Source organism: Patagioenas fasciata, chromosome 12 (genome assembly GCF_037038585.1).
Source record: "Patagioenas fasciata isolate bPatFas1 chromosome 12, bPatFas1.hap1, whole genome shotgun sequence".
NCBI lineage: Eukaryota > Metazoa > Chordata > Aves > Columbiformes > Columbidae > Patagioenas > Patagioenas fasciata.
In genome coordinates, this window is record NC_092531.1 from 7,649,686 (window position 1) to 7,666,706 (window position 17,021).

The following is a 17,021-nucleotide window of genomic DNA, read 5'->3' on the forward strand; positions in this document are numbered from 1 at the left end:
TCGATGACAACCAATGGTAGGACAAGGGGTTTAAGCTGGAACACAAGAGGTTCCACTTAAATTTGAGAAGAAACTTCTCAGTGAGGGTAGCAGAGCCTGGCCCAGGCTGCCCAGGGAGGTTGTGGAGTCTCCTTCTCTGCAGACATTCAAACCTGCCTGGACACCTTCCTGTGGAACCTCAGCTGGGTGTTCCTGCTCCGGTGTGGGGATTGGACTAGGTGATCTTTTGAGGTCCCTTCCAATCCCCGACATTCTGGGATTCTGTGATTAAAAATACTTGTTTATGGACAGGAAAGAAGCTCAAGCTCAATGCAAAGCCAGGTGGCAACTCTTAACTTGGGAAGCGCTGCTCACAAATCATTCATGATTTAACTTAGAAGAATGTTTGCAGACACTGATTATACTTACTAGCTTACTAAATTCTTTTGTTTGAGCTACTTCCTTTCCTCTTAAAACTAGAAACAAATATTGGATGGGGTAAATAGACGTCTATTCAGCAAATTCACTGTTGTATGCAAATTTTAGAAGCCAGTTTGATTAATTTCTTGAATTGCCTTTTAATCTATTTTCATCCAGTCTTGCCCTGCTTAAATCAACTTCACAATAATAATGATTTTTACATCTCACTTATCCACAGGAATGGGTAGATGTAAAATTAAGGTGGAATCCTGAAGACTATGCTGGAATAACGTCTATTCGCGTCCCATCAGATTCTATTTGGATTCCAGATATCGTGCTGTATGACAAGTAAGATTTCTATCTTTTTTCATAAAATACATTTGCTTTCTAACTTTACCATCCAAGCTGCTTCTGGGAGGCTCATTGGAGAGATTATGTGTGTACATTTAGTAGAGCTAAGAATGTGTGGAAGAATTTGCCTCTGAATGTGTGACAGAATGCAGCCCCCCCCCTGCCCCCCGCTTCCTTCGATATGGAAGGTGTAGACGCATCTCCCTCTCTCTCTGCTGCTTGAGGCTGACAGCTTCTTTCGTTTGACCCCAAAGCCCACTGACCAGGGTCATTAAGAGAGAGGAGAAGGGAGCACAGAGGTGCCAGGTGGCCGCTGGGTGCCCATGGCCAGTGTGGGGGATGTTTGGAAGCTTCAGGGGCACCCCACAGCCAGTATGGGGGTGCAGAGAAGCTTCTGGAATGCCTACAGTCAGATCTGATCAGGCTATAAAACCAGGATTCTCGTCGAGGCCCGCCCTTTGTGTGTGATCCTCTTGGAGTTACGCTGAACTGCTGCCACCAGGAGCCACTTCCTCACCACCCCCCGCCACCAGGGACGGAGACCCTGCTTGTCTTGCCACCACTTGTGTAAAATTGACCCTCACAGGGTTGCAAGTGTATCTACTTTCCGTGCACATTTGCACATGTATTTATACTTTCCGTGCACATTTGCACATGTACTTTCTGTGCTCAATATGAGCACGTGTATAAATTATTTCCTCGCATAATCGCGAGTGTATTTTCCTCCCATGCTTCCACATAAGCACGTGTAATATTCTGTGCATATTTGCACATGTATTTCTACTCGCAGGATTTCGAGTTATTATAAATTAATCCTCACAGAATTGCGAGTGTACACTTCCTGTACTCAATGCGAGTACGTGTATCCCTTTAAAATAATCCCACACTGTGTTCAGGCAAGTGTGGACTCTTCCTGGACTCAGGGATGGCTCTGGCATTGTTTTTGGTGAAGCCACGTGCATGCACACTGTGGACCTCCTGTGTTCTATTAGTTGCTGCTCCTTAATAATTTACTCAACTGATATCTGAACCTGTACTGAAGTCACTTTGGAGTGCGAAAACCCTGTTTCTCACCAGTTTAATAAAAGTTGGTTTGGACCCTGTTGTGCCTAAAACTATCCTCGGGGTGTCTCTGTGACAGAATGTAAATGGATTTTGTTACTGTGTTAAGTGCTTAAATGTTTTGCTTTGCCTCTGTATGGAATTTCTAGTCTCTTTACAAAGTTTATTTCTGCCTCTTTCTGTATTACCAGTAGAAACATTAGAGTTTGGGCATGCTGTTACAGGTGAGGATTTTAACAATCTTTTGCATAAGTCATTGGGACCACAGAAGGTTGCATGGATCTTTTCGTGACTTGAAAATGTTCTTCACTCTTCCAAAGCTGTTTACATGTGTGAGAAAGTTGACTATCAACAAAATACAAAATGTTGGCTATGACGGGGGGAAAGGGCTAAACAGCTGAAATGACAATAACAAAACGTATTTTCTTGTTTAAAAGCACACACCCACACATTGTAACTGCGTGTGTATATCTCTCTCTTTTCAGTGCAGATGGACGTTTTGAGGGAACATCTACAAAAACTGTGGTAAAATATGATGGCACCATTGCCTGGACTCCACCAGCAAACTACAAAAGTTCTTGCACTATTGATGTAACATTCTTCCCCTTTGACCTCCAAAACTGCTCTATGAAATTTGGTTCCTGGACTTACGATGGCTCACAAGTCGATATAATTCTTGAAGACTATGATGTTGACAAGAGAGACTTTTTTGATAATGGAGAATGGGAAATAGTAACTGCAACAGGGAGCAAAGGAAATAGGACTGATGGATGCTGCTGGTATCCTTTTGTTACATATTCATTTATAATTAGACGCTTGCCACTTTTTTACACGTTGTTTCTCATTATTCCTTGTATTGGACTTTCGTTTCTAACTGTCCTTGTCTTCTATCTTCCTTCAAATGAAGGTGAAAAAATTTCACTCTGCACTTCAGTACTAGTGTCTTTGACTGTTTTTCTTCTTGTTATTGAAGAAATTATTCCATCATCTTCTAAAGTTATCCCGCTTATAGGAGAGTACTTGGTGTTTACTATGATATTTGTGACGTTGTCCATTGTGATAACTGTCTTTGCTATCAATATTCATCATCGCTCTTCATCTACACACAATGCTATGGCACCTTGGGTTCGCAAGATATTTCTTCACAAACTTCCCAAGCTGCTTTGCATGAGAAGTCACGTAGACAGATACTTTGCGCAGAAGGAGGAAACGGGAAATGTGAATGGATCGGAATCATCTAGGAACACCTTGGAAGCAGCTCTAGATTCTATCCGATATATTACAAGACATGTTATGAAGGAGAATGAAGTTCGTGAGGTGGGTGTATTAGTCATGTTACACTGATTTTTGTAAAACTGGAAATCAGAAAGCCAAGTAATGGTTTACTATGCAGTTGCATATTAAATATGTTCTATGAGATTTCCAGGTTTTGTACTTCACTGGAAGCTGTGTCATTATTTCCACCGGAAAGGAGTGCAAGTATGGTACAATATCGAGAATTCTTACAGATACTGGGTTGATGCAATAGAGTCCATGGGCCCTTGAGTTCTTTGAAGTCTTTTGCTTTCTTCTGGAAAGTTCTTGTTGTTAATGACACATTTTCAGAGATACTTGTACTGTAACTGTTCCCTGCAGTGCTGCTGGGTGTTATTTTCATGATGAGAGAAGTAGGTATTTTTAATGTTGTACCTGAATGCTAGCTGAAAAATGGATTTCCCTTAGATTTTCTGATTAAATACTGCTAAGCCTGATTTTGAAGCTTTCAAATCCATACAAAACCAGGTTTTAATGCCTTAACTTTTACTAGTTTAAACACAAGCTAGAGCCATAGGTTGGTCATTTTGTGCTGAGATCAGACATGAACTAGATGCCTTCCTGAGTCTTTTTTTTTTCTAGCCTTATTATTATTTGTCTCTGAGTGACATCAGATGTCAGAGGGTTTTTTTCAGTCTCTGCATTTGCACTCTGAGTTATCCTTAATGGATGTTTACACCATTTGGGTAAGAGCATTATGAATCTCTTTTCTTTCCCTGCTTTTTAAACTATCACCGGTAGTACACCGGAGACTTAAATGCTATTTTCAGGTTAGTGTAGAAATATGAAAGTTTGATATGTGGTCTTATGATACTGCTATCTGTTTCTGATGGCAAGACCTGAGATTCTTTCCATTTGTACAGAAATGACTATCCTCAGAAGTTGCTGGTTGTTGAGAGAGGATTCTCACATGGCAGCCTAGGAGTAGGCTGACTCCTCTGATGTACCTTCTCAGGGCTCAATTCTGACATTATCGCAACAGATTTTGAATAAATGTATCTACTGTACTGTTAAAACAGCATCTAATACCCCTGCATTGAAAAAACAACACAAATAGAATAGTTTACTATTAAATACATAATTTCCTGTAAATTGAGGGTTGGTGTTCTTTCTTGTACTGAACTTACTCTATTTGACTGTGAGTGATGAGAGGTGACGAGTATTTTGGTTTTGAGGTATGATGTTGTTGTGACTCTAAACCTCAGAAATTAATACACAGCTGACTGGGGATTCAATTGTATTTTATTATTTGGCTCCAGAGAATGCAGGCTTTCATTGCATTCGTTAAAAACTACACAGCAGTGCTGTTGTAGCCTTAACTTTAAGGCAGCTTTGGAAACATGGCTAGCTCCAGTTTGAATCAAAGGCAATCGTTTGGCAGGGTTTTAATTTGCTTGGACTTACAAACTTCACTATACTTGCAAAACTGTATATAGGCATGAATAATCCTATTGAAAAGGAAAATAGTCATGAAAGTACTATGACTATTCTCCCTAGTGTATAATTCCATGCAGCAGTAATTTCACAGCTTTCAGATCTTGCATGTAACAGCTGCTGTCTACTGTTCTGTGTGTGGTGTGGTGCTGTTGTGTGTGGGTTGGTTTGTTTGTGGCTGTGTTTTGTTTTTTAATGTTGGTTGGTTGGTTTGTTTTACAACTTTTGCTTCTAGCTCCTGCTGGGAATTCCACTTGATGATGAAGCTGTGGCATGAATCCAAAATCCTGCAGCATGTTAGAAAATTGCATACCAATTTTCATCTCTCCATAGTTGAGGATGTTTGGTGCTTGTCAGGGTCAGTTTCTGTATTAAAATCTAGTATTGCTCTATGTAGCTTACCAGTCTTCATAGAGCGAAGTTTGTTCCTGTTCTAGCTCATAGTGTAATTAAAAGAAGCTGTTAAAGAGGGTTACCAAATGGACCTGATTGGAAAAAAAGGGTAGTGTAAAGCAATTAAGAATTACAGGGGTTTGGTACTGTATTTTTACCTGTTCTCGTGTATACTGAACAACTCTTATGCTCTTTGGTTTTTAGGTTGTTGAAGACTGGAAGTTTATTGCTCAGGTGCTTGATCGCATGTTCTTATGGACTTTTCTTCTGGTTTCAATAATTGGATCACTTTTGTTATTTATTCCTGTTATTCATAAATGGGCAAGTATAATAGTACCTACGCATATAGACAGTACAAATGCATAAAATAGTTTTGAATCTGTCTCCTGCTAATATGGTTCCAAAGAGTTTTGTGGTAGCCCTAGTCCCATGCATGTCCTTTGTAGGCAAGTTTCTGATAGAGTAAACCAAATCCAAACCCAGCAAATCAGGTTTATATTAAAGCATGACATCCCTAGGACACATAGAAGTCAGTTCACTTATTACCAGTTTACTAAGTTACCTCTAAATAAGGTCAGAATTAAAAGGACCTTCTCAAGCACTTGTATGTATGATATGTCAAAAAACATACACTGGCACCTGCTGCGAAATAGAAGGATCCAAACATTTTTTTATGACGATCACTGTAGTCCAATTATTAAATTACTATCTCAATCATTATAGTGGGTATTAAAAATTTGCATATATTTACACAGTAGAGTTGCTTATTTCAATTTACTGTAGAACGCAAAGGAGAATTTTTATCAGCGCACTTGAATGTGTTGTAAAAGTATGAAGTTGCTACAAAGTAAATTTAAAATAATAATAAAAACACCAGTTAACCTTCCCATATATTCAACATATAAGTAAAAATAGCAATTGGGCTATGTTTTGCTTTTATAAATGTTCGGTGGAATTTGCTGCTAAATTCTGTCATATTAAGTGAACATCTAATAAAGTGAGGCTTAAAATGCCTGCAGGATACATTATTATCGATATCTCTGTATCAGCTGTGGAAAGGAAGGGAAATGAGTCCCCAAGTTGCATGAATAGTCTAATGGACCAGAACATTCAGATTTCTTTACTCTTGATGATGAGTTTGATACAGTTAGTTGGTTGCAAACACATAAATCATTTCCTGCCTTTTTTTGTGTGTTACTCAGAATTAAGTTTTCAAGCACGGGTAGAAGGCATTCCAGGAATGCCTTTCTGAAAGAGATGGGTTGAAAATTATTATTCTGTGTAAGCAAATACAGATGATTGAATTCACATACGTTGGTTAAACAGGACTTAGAAAGCTGCTTTTAACAGGTTCTGTCACCTACAGAACCACAGGTAACTGAGCAATGAGGACTTAAGCTTTCCATTTTTCCTTTTTTCTCAGTGTTGAAAACCAACTTACAGCTTTTTAATTATTTCACTAAAATGTATTCTTTAAACAACTGATTTTAAATTCTTTACATTTGTTCCAATACCACCTTTCTTAAAAGCTTTATTTCGCAAGCGACTGCAATAGAAGGGGGTTTTCCTACCCCGGACTTTTGTCAGTTTACTTCATAATAGAGTTGCGTCCTGCAGGGCTAATACAATGCCAAGCTAGAGCAGGTCTTGGCAAGTTTTATTTGCTTAAATTACTACATGAATAGTGACATGTTTAGGTGTGAGGTCTAATGTAAATTGTGGTATGTTTGATAATGTAATTTTTCTTTTTTGTGGTTATGAATTTGGAAATGAAGGAGTCCCTCCTGCACCTGCTCTAGAATGGCGCTGTTTGGCATTACACTGATGGCTTATGTCATAACTTATAGATAACTTAATGTTTATTTTAAGCTTATTTCACCCGTAGGACATTCTTGACTTTGTGTAGCTTTCTAAGGCTCGTAGGCAGGAAAATTTTTGGTTTGTGTTTATCTTTTTTTTTCCCCTGATACCAATTCATAAATAATTCTGATTGTAAAGGGAGTCACTGTTCTCTTTAGTTATACAATTACATCTGGCATTGGATAGCCACATTTCCTCTGTTCTAATCATAATTAATTTTAAAGGTGAGTTTGCAAAGATTATCTGATTTAATCCATTAATATCATAAATCTAAATTTCTCATTATTAGGAAGATTCAGCAATACATCAGTGACTTTCTCTGTGTGGAAGCTGCAGAAGTACTTCAGATATCTTATTTCCTCTTCAAATGCAAAATTTCTTTTTATAGTCCTCAGGTTTGAATTACTGAAGTTCACTCTTACCTGAGCAGAAAGCAAAGTAAGTAAAGCTGTAGATTAGGTGTATGTATTATTTAACTCCTCACCTCTTTCCCCTTGTTAAATAGTGTTTTTAGACTACCCAATCACATCATAAGGAGTTTGGCAGTATATTGGCCATGGGAGTCCCAGGCAATCTGTATTAGTAACTCTCAATTTTTGCAAATGTATGGATTTCTTTTAGTCAATTCTATAATCTGATTGTGATAAATACAGGTAAGATAGCTGACACTAGAATCCTTGGGGTCTTCAGGTTATCAGGTGTGTCTGAAACAAAATCATTTTAATAGGCTCAGAAGCATGGGCCTTTATTTATGTAACTTGTTTCTGAATGTGTTGAACTGTAGCTAATGCTACCTTACATAGGTTTTTGTCACTCAGTCAAAATAAATGAAAAAAAGCACAATTTTCAATAGCTTGACTCTTTATTTTCCTAAATGTCACATGACTTGATATACTGTATTTTCAAAAAACTTCCAGCTTGGTACAGAGAGAACAGTTCATATTTTTACAAAGTACTTTTCTCATGACAATATTTTGTTGCATTCTTTATTCATGCTCTTAAGTATCGGCAGTTACAGGTTGAATAAAAAGGCATGCCTAAGAAGCAGTTTAGCATACTTTACAGGACTGTTTCCTATCTGCCTGCCTTCTCTTATCATAAAACACTTCATTATACCAGGAAGCTTCGGTATCCAAACTATCTGAGCAAAATATTTTCATCGTTAGCATACCTTGCAGACCGCATCTTAGTGTGTGTTTTACTTGTCTATGGTTTTAAACATTATTAGGTTTGAATAGCTTGGTGGTTTTTTTTTCTCTGGCAGTCTTCTCACAGGTTGAAATACAGGGATGCAGAGAGTTTATGGCTGCTTTGTTACCATCATCTATTATTTTCCTATGTGTTTTCCTCTTTCCTCCTGCCGTTTCAGTCAGTTAATACAGCAGGTGGCAATGTCTGCTTTCTAGCAATTGGGTCTGTTTGCTTCCTAAACCATGAGGGCACCTAATCTTCATGAGGGCATTCACTGAACTCAGGGTGAACTTATTCTCAGAAGATCCTGTCGCTGTCTGAAGACACTTCGCACCAGACTCCTGGAAACAAAGCTGGTAGCTCCGAGTCTTCAACCTGCCTTGACTTTCCAAATATTCGTGTAATTTTCAGTTTCTTTATCAACCCCTTTTTAAAACCGTTCCTATGAAGTTTAATGTACTTTCTGCATCTTTTCCAGTTATTGCAAAAAGTGGCTGTCAAGCATAGCTCATATTACTTTGAGATTAGCTGTTACAAAGGTTCAATTATTTTTTTTTTTCCACCACGTTTTCACATTTTTAATAAAGCCATCTTGGTCAAGCAAATTTGAGGCCAAGAGAGATCCTTATCCTGCTATACATAGGAGAGACATCAGGTGCTGGGGTGGGGGTGTAGAGTTAATTCACAAAAGTTTTATTTGATTTCACAACATATTTCATCTTTACATTTCATCTCCAGCCATCAAGGGTTGTAAAAACAATCCTGCTGTTCCTAGAATACATACCAGGATGAAAACCCATAGAAAAATACGATCAATTACCATGGCAACGTATTTCCAGTCATCCTGAATCTGTAAAAAAAATCAGTTGGCATGTTAATTAGATTAATAGCTTGCATTAGCAATTAGTACCATTTTATATAGGAAGTACAGATATTTTTTTTTCCCCATATGTGGATGTCTTTTGTATATACACAACTTACATATCACTGTTTTCATTGACAAATGAATTCATCTTGAAGTTTTATTTGAATGTGCAATTTGTGGCAAAGCCAAAAGCTACTTCTTCATATGCAAAAAGTTGTTCACCAAGACACTGGACTTCATGAGCTACAACTTCTCTTCCGTATGCCTAAAGTGAAAAGCTTTACGTACTTAGGTGATCAGGTTTGTCTAGAAAATTGTACTGAAGCAGACCGCTCCTACTAGTCATTAGGCATATGTAAAAACACAAAGGTTAATTGGTATATAATTATTTGGTACGTTTCTTATGTAGTACTGAAATTTGATTGTTCTCGTGCATCATGGAAAATTCATCTCCTTACCTTCCATGTAGAGAGAGAACCAAGTTTCCAAAGAACTCTATTTTTCTTTTTAACAAGAGTGACACTGAAGTGTTATATATGTTTTACATTATTAGTAACTATATTAGGTGCTCATTTTCATTACTCTTGAGATTCCAATTTAAATGTTTACTTCATTTTTCTCCAGGAAGGCTAATAAATGAATAATGCTTTTGTTGCTTTTTCTTTTTTTCCTTAATTTTGCACTTTTTAGCTTAGAACTTGTTTGTTAATAGAAGGAAAACCAAAAAACCACAAAAAAACAGCAGCTACAGAATAAGCAACATGATCACTGTGAAGGGCATTCGTTCTCACATTCTTTATTATTGATGGTAAGCTGCGGGGGGGGGAGTGGAACTTTCTAAAGCCCGTAGAGGCAGCTAATTCCACTATTACGATTTTAACTTGGAAAATCTGAATCTTGTAGGGTGGGCACTCAAATCTGTTTTCCTCACAATGGTCACCTTAACATGCCTTGCCCAGTGTGTTATCAATAAAGAGAATGTTGTGCAACAGAACTGTTCCCCGAAATTACTTACATTCAAAACTGCATATATTTGTAATATAGCTTGGTTAATTTACTTGTATAAAATAATGATCTATGGTGTACTTTTTTCTTTCTTTTTTCGGGGAGGAGATGGGGTTGGGATCTCTTTCTCTTAGAAAACACACTGATAGCAAATGGTGTCTGGAGTTTGACTAACAGTAAAATATGTTCTTACCTCTTTCGCTTCATTCTGCATTTTCATATTTTCTGCAATGTATTTAACACTTTCAATAGCATCTTTCATTTCTGGTGACAGAACTGAAAGTGAAAACAGAGGATCTACAGACTCAGAGCTTGAACTTCTTGTGAGATTGCCACTGCAATCTGAGAACTTCATGCGTTGATACTGACAGCAGCTGCATGCCACATTTTGACATACAAAGCCATCTTTGCAGCATTTGGTTTCGGAAGTGTTGAAGCAATTTAAGTTTGAAAACTCAGACGTGAAAAACGGCTTTGGCTTCTGATGATTCTCTTCACCACTGGCAGGCCGTGTCATAAACATGATCCTGGGAAGTAAGTTCAAGAAAATGCTTCTCACCCACACAGGCATTGTGTGTGTCTTGGGTGTTCTGTAGTGCACGTTAAGTACGAATACCGTGATGACAATAGAGAGAGTTACAAAGATCATGGTGAAAAGGAGGTATTCCCCAATAAGGGGGATTACCAGGGAAGTAGAAGGTATGGTTTCTGTGATAACAAGGAGGAACACTGTTAGCGATAGGAGGACTGATATGCAGAGTGTCACCTTCTCACCACAGTCCGAGGGCAAATAGAAAACTAATACGGTCAGAAAAGAAATCAGCAGACAGGGAATAATCATATTGATAGTGTAAAATAAAGGTAAACGCCTAATGTAAAGAGAATATGTGATGTCTGTATATATCTCTTCACAGCAGTTGTATTTGATGTCGTGTTTATAGCCGGGAGCTTTAATGATAGCCCATTCTCCGCTCTCCCAGTAATCTTTCAGATTCATTGTAGAGCCAATTAAAACTAAGTCAATTTTGGCTTTATCGTATGACCAGGAACCGAACTTCATGGTGCAGTTCTGGTAGTCGAATGGGAAGTAGGTTACATCTATTTTACATGAGCTTTTAAATATAGCTGGAGGTATCCAGGTCACATCACCCGTGTATTTTAATAGGGCCTTTGTCTTGTCGTCGACCTGGAAATCCCCAACTGCACTGTAAAGCAAATAACAGAAATTAGAATGCAATTACTCCAGGTGGTTTCATACGTTCAGATCATATACATTAACTCTTTAGTCTGTTTTGGGGAAGTCAGCAATTACATGCTGACATGGAGCTGAATTGCATGTGCAGGACTGAATCTGTGGCCATTATAAATTTGCATAGTTAAAACTGAAAGAAACAGTTGTATGAATTTCCTATGGAGGATTTGAAAGGAAATATTCTTCCTTATAATAACATGGCTTAGTGAAATCCATATTCAAAAGAGCAAACAGGAGATTGTAGATGGCAGTCCGACTAGATGATGGTTGTAGGTCCCTTCTGATTGAACTATTCTATTCTGTTCTAGATCAAGCATATCAGAACCCAAGGGCTGATAAGAGGCTACTTGCAGTGCTGGTATTTCCATCTCTCCCGTGAACAGTGCAGGTAGTAACTGTGGAAAGGGAGTAAGTAGGGTCAGGATGCCTGTTTGCGTAAGGAGTGTGTTTGGTGAGGGCTTTTTGAGTCCTACATCACTGCAAGTTCAGTTGTTTATATTAAAAAGTAAAACTAAAAAGGCAGTTGAAAGTTTTAAGGCCATAGTTAGAAAAGGAGAGTCATTTCTGTTGTTCTGTAGCCCTAATTTTTGGATCTTTATAGTTCAGCCCATGTCACTGAGAGCTATTCCCTGCATAGCAGAGGGCTCTATTAGTTATGGTTTGGTTCCTCACAGTCTCAGAAGCAGACATCCTAAGTAAACTTTACCTATTGCTTCTGTATGTCAACGCTATTGTAAAGGTGTCAAATTGTGAGTTAACCTCTAAAAAGAATTTGCAGACAAGAACTCTCCTGTCTTAGGGAATTTATTGCCACCTCCTTGTAGACAGTGATTAAAATTACAGCAAATATGGGGGCTTGTGAGGAGAAAAGCAAAGTTCCCTTTGGCCTGCCCTGTGATGCTGATGTAGGTGGCACGGAGGTGAGTACAGCAGCAGGGAGGTGTGGGATGGGTGTGTTGAAAAGCAGGTTTAGTCAGTTAACTCAGCCTGCTCATCATTTTAAAAAAACTAGTAACATCAATCCCCTTCTTCCCGAAGTAAGATGATAAATGTGCAAGAGTCTTACTTGTTATATAAAACAATATCTGGCTTCCAGATCTGACCAGATGGTACTCGGATGAATTCAGCACCTCCGTAGTCTGCTGGATTCCACCGAAGCTTGTAATCGTTCCAGATCTGATTAGGGAAGAAATGAGTCTCTGTTAGGTTTGTGGAGAAATCGAAAATCAGTGGAGCAGACAGACTCAAACGGAGTGCTGTCGTATCGCTTCTAGGGTGGGTTTATTTTGGATACTACAATGATCAGATGTTTCTTTAACAAACACGTATGTCTGGTGTTTATTCACATGGGGATGGTGGGGCTGTTGGTCTGGGTTTGACTTGGGTGTTTGTGACAGCAAGGTGAAAGAGGGAATAAGACACTTTCTTGCCAGAGAGTGCAGGACTTTAATAATAGGTCTCAAAAAGCCATGTATGTGTGAGATGGTAAAAACAAATTTATAGGAGGCTCTGGTGCTAGGTGTGAGCATTGAGTGAAACACAACTGGTTAGAAAGAGCTGCAAGGTGTCATTGCTCCGCAGTTTAACGAGGCTGAATTATTAAGCTGAAGCTGGGATTGGAGTTGGATATTAAGCTGACTGCGACAGTGAGTAATTGCATTTTTAATCCATAAAGACTCTTTTAAGCGAAGTCAACGTTTTAGGTTTCTTCTTGCTTTCTGGGAGCTGAAACAGCATCGGGTGATGCCGAGTGAGACCTCGGTGCTGACGGGCTTCCTCTGCGTATGGGTGTCCAGCAAAGCAGCGTGTCTGGGGGTTTTCAGACCAAAAATACCGTATTTAGCGACACTACCAGCTGCGGGAAGGTTTGGGCTGCAGCTGCACCCTGGGCCAGGCCCGTGTTTACATGCTGCGGCACTCGGCAGCGGCGAGACCGAGAAGGGGTCGCTGGGGACAGGGCCGCTGTTCTGGCCGGTCCGGTACCGCGGCTGGGTCAGCGAGGCGTCCGTCAGCGCTCCGCGGCCACCGAGCGCCGCTGGGGGGCAGCAGCGCGCCGGGGAGGGCGGCGCGGCCGGTGCTGGAGCCCCGATGGGGGCCTCACTGGTGCCCGTGGTGCCTCCCAAGGCTGCGGCTTTGCAGGGGAGGGACTCCTGGTGCTGGCTTGCTGAGCCCTGTGCTCCCGGGAGCCCGCAGGCGCCTCGCTGGGCGGGCGGCCGTTCGACCCCTGAGGGCTGGGTCTGCCCGCCCTGGCGATGATGGGTTGGTGCTGTCACTGAGCTCTACTCACGTGCTTCAGCCACAGGTTGGTTTCCATTATCTGGTTGACTTCATCCTGGAAAACAGAGCTGTGTCAGGAGAGGCGCTGGCCACCCCGTCTCCCGTGGGCACCCCAGCGGGCAGGCAGGTACTCACCACCTTCACCAGCTGGGACATGGACACCTCAAACTGGATGATGACAGGGTCTGAGACGTTCTTGACGGGACGGACGAACTGGTTGTAGCTCTCGAACAGGGCTGTGTAGAGCCGGTGCTCAGCCTCTGAGCCTCTGCAGCCTATGGAGGGCACGGCGGGTGAGGGCCCGTGGGGCAGTGGCACCCGAGGGGCTGCTTTTGGTACCCAACTTGCTGTGTATGAACTGCTTAGCATCCATGTGATGTGTGGGGAAAGGCCAGGCCTCATGTAAGTGTGTCACGATTGGCATTTGCTTAGGCTGGGCGAATAGAAGCAGTGAAAGGCAATACTATGACAGAGTTTTTCTCACATCTCTGCAAATGGGTTCAGAAAATAGTTTCAGGGAGTTACTGAAGACTTGGAGGTGCGAAAGCACTTTTTCCTCACAGACCTAGTCCCTTAGACCTGTCAAAGCTGCAGGGGTGTAGAGCTGGAAGTGTAAGCCAATAGACCAGGCCACTAGTAAGCTGTTGGACTGTTTTGCAGTAAGAGGATTGCTAGGACATGAGAACTCTGCTTTCTAGCCTGAGTTGTGATTGCACGGTTAGAGGAATGATAACAGCCTGCTTGTTAAAATATGAAAAAAAGGATTAAAAATTGACTAACCATTATATTCAGATACTTTTGAGCATATTCAAAGAAATATGCTGATTGCCCATTTATTATTCTAAGTAATTTTGTTGTCCATTTTGCCACTGATAACTGCTGCTCATGGTATCTTACAGCCAACAGAAAAGCTGCAAACTGAAATTCTTAAACAACAAGGTCTTTCAGCTGTCTCGGGATGAGGTGTGAGAGCGTGGATTTCAAAGTACCTTTATATTCTTGGAGCTAGCTAGGCAATAACCGTCCCAACAGCTGGGCACTAGTTAAAAGCCAATAGCTTTTACCCTCTCTTAAACTCTCTGCTGGATGACACATTCTCAAGCACTCCAACTGAAAAGGCCTGTTTTGTCATTTATGGACAACACTATGTGAATTTGGCAAGGGCACAGAACTGTTGAACATACTCTACAGTTCCTTTGAAACACAAATATTTTCAAGGACACATTTATTTTTTGCCAGACAGGTTTTGTTTTTGTTAGTTTGTTCTTTTTCAGTAGAGAAAGAGATGGGAGGCAGAAGTGACTGCAGGTGACTGATCTGTAGTGTCTCACAAAACAGGAGTTACATTCTGATCTAAGAGCTCCCCTCTCCGTGTGACAAAACGGCCCCCCTCGTGTGAAAATGTATTCAACTAAAACCTCTTTTTTTCCCCTTCTCCCTTTTTCCTGTTCGCTTGAAGGACAATTTCCCTTTCAGATTAGTGAAATCATTCAACCCAACTTCCTAACTAAGAAACAAACACATTTCTTTCACGCTTTTTAACTGCTAGTCTTGCCCTTAATTTTTATTGATATCTCATACCTCTCAGATCAAGATTTTCTGGAATAAATGCTTCTAGATATTTCAGATGAATAGTTTTGAAGCTAGATCTTAACAACTCTCTATTACAGTCAATCCCGAATTGCCAGCATTTTACATGTCACCAGCACTCTAATTAAATCTAGCATCCACTGGATCTAGAGAAGTGCATTTATGTGTCGTGCGGGGATTTTTGTTTGTTTCTGGGTTTTATTTGAATGTTTCGGTGCTTTCCATATCTGCAGAGAGAATGTGCACTGTTTGCAGCACATATTTAAAGCTGTTTAATATTGTCACTTTCTTGTGGTCTTCTCTAGAGTATGTAAACCCACACCTTTACATGTAAGGTGCTTTCTCTGTTTAATGTTAAACTGGCTTTGTGTGTCCTGTTTGGCATCTTCAGTTGGGACCACTTAAGTACTTTACAAGGAGAAATTTAAAAAAAATAAACAGCAACAACAAACTGTCTAACAAAGAGCCATACTAGGATTCTGTAAATTTATCCATTAGTTTGGAATGAGCTTCAGCACTTCTTAAAAATAATTTGCACCGATGCCATCTCCTGTTCACCTCTTTGACTCCCTCGCTTCACCAATTAAGAATAAATAAATTAAAGATCACTCACCTTGGCAGAGAAAGCAAATAGCAGCAGTTAGGAGGAGAGCGCGTGTGCTGTCCATGGTGTTAGGAATTACTGCCTGTCGACAGAGGCTGTTGAAGACGAGCGTAGCTGCCAGGATTGTGCGAGCATGGGAAGTACAGAGAGCTCCGCTCCTCCGATGCGTGAAACGCCTGGAAGCAGCAGCCGGCAGGACCCCAAACGCAGTTCTGCGCAGTGAGCTCCCATTAGGTTTGCTGTGCTGCCCCCTTTCTAGCTGCTCAGGCTGTCAGAGCATTGGCAACAGGAAATAAATGGCAGGCAAACAGATGTTATTGTAGGCAAAGAGCAGTCTTCTGACAAGGATAATAGACAAGAGTCCTTAAACTGGTGCATAAATGAACCCAGCAATCTGACTATGCTAAAGATTTTTCCAGTCAGCTGCTCTACAGGATCCTTCTTTATCAGAAGCTCATGCCAAGCTTCTAGGAGTTTAATTAATAAAAATATTATAATTGAATTGTGCTGAAATGAATATTGACAATAGGGATGCCTCATTTAGCAGTGAACTGAGATCATGGGACCTGAATTTCCAATTATGCTGTTAAGGTTGAGGCTTTTTCCTGCCTGTGTCTCATCTTAAAAGTGCATGTGCTCGGTGCTGGACTATATAAAAATGATGTGCTATTCCCAGGAGTAATTAAAGGCGTGTACAACTGTTGCCAGGAATCTAAGCCCAGAGTGAAATACACAGCGGCTGGGATCCAGCAAGAGACAGGAGTTTGAGTTTGGAGACCAAACCTGAGCCATGCTCTTGAGAATAAATGTCTTTGGACCATTCTGCTTTCATGGATTAGAAAGGTGAAATTTGGGAAGGGGAATAAGAGTATAGGATCCCAACTTGATCCCACAAATCCTTGTTCAGGGGGAAGAAGATGGGTGAGAATGAGGAGTTGTGTTTGAAGTTCAATCACAAAATCATGATTTGCAAAGTGGCCCGTTCCCCAGGTGCCCATCAGCTTCCTTGTTAAGTTACATGTCAGTTTTTGCGCCCTCTTGAAGGGCCGGGTGGTGCAAGGCTCAGGCGTGCTGTGGTTGTTCCGCACATCTAGGCAGCCTGTGTGGAGGGAGGAGTGGAGAGCAAAAACTGGGGGATTCCGCCTTGTTTTTGGAAACTACAAGAGGGAAGCCCTGTGGGATAGGAGGCTGCACCCAGTAGGCGCTTCACTCCCTGCCGTTAGGAAACGATAAATGATGACCCCGTTTTGTGCTGTGTTAAGAGATGGCACTGGGAGAAGGAGCACCAGACTGGGTTCAGCTGCTCTTGGCACAGAGCTTGTTTGTCCTGTTTGCTCTGTCTCTCAGAGCATCATTCATTCCATCCCCAGACACATGTTCTTATGATAATTTCTGTAATTGTATTAGCTTGGAGGAAATAAGCT

At 40.7% G+C, this 17,021-nt stretch overlaps 2 protein-coding genes across 4 annotated transcripts in view; one reads left to right on the forward strand and one right to left on the reverse strand.

Annotated features, from left to right (window-relative positions):
* CHRNA5 (cholinergic receptor nicotinic alpha 5 subunit) overlaps positions 1-10,028 on the forward strand; it is a 20,584-nt gene extending 10,556 nt beyond the window's left edge. The window contains exons 4-6 of one of the 3 annotated variants that reach the window (XM_071813771.1): positions 638-747; positions 2,298-2,591; positions 9,560-10,028. In XM_071813771.1, the coding sequence (XP_071669872.1) occupies positions 638-747; positions 2,298-2,591; positions 9,560-9,578 (423 nt within the window). In that variant the 3' untranslated portion in view covers positions 9,579-10,028. Of the gene's footprint in view, positions 1-637; positions 748-2,297; positions 3,130-5,157; positions 7,674-9,559 lie in introns of those variants that run through there. The other 2 variants (XM_065847228.2, XM_065847230.2) reach the window with 2 other exon arrangements.
* On the reverse strand, positions 7,683-16,240 carry CHRNA3 (cholinergic receptor nicotinic alpha 3 subunit). Its single transcript, XM_065847227.2, has 6 exons — positions 15,607-16,240; positions 13,539-13,678; positions 13,414-13,458; positions 12,193-12,302; positions 10,068-11,079; positions 7,683-8,854 (listed from the first exon to the last, which is right to left on the reverse strand). The coding sequence occupies exons 1-6, from the start codon at positions 15,659-15,661 to the stop codon at positions 8,726-8,728; spliced, it is 1,491 nt and encodes a 496-aa protein (XP_065703299.1). The 5' UTR covers positions 15,662-16,240; the 3' UTR covers positions 7,683-8,725.
* Between the last annotated feature and the right edge of the window lie 781 nt (positions 16,241-17,021).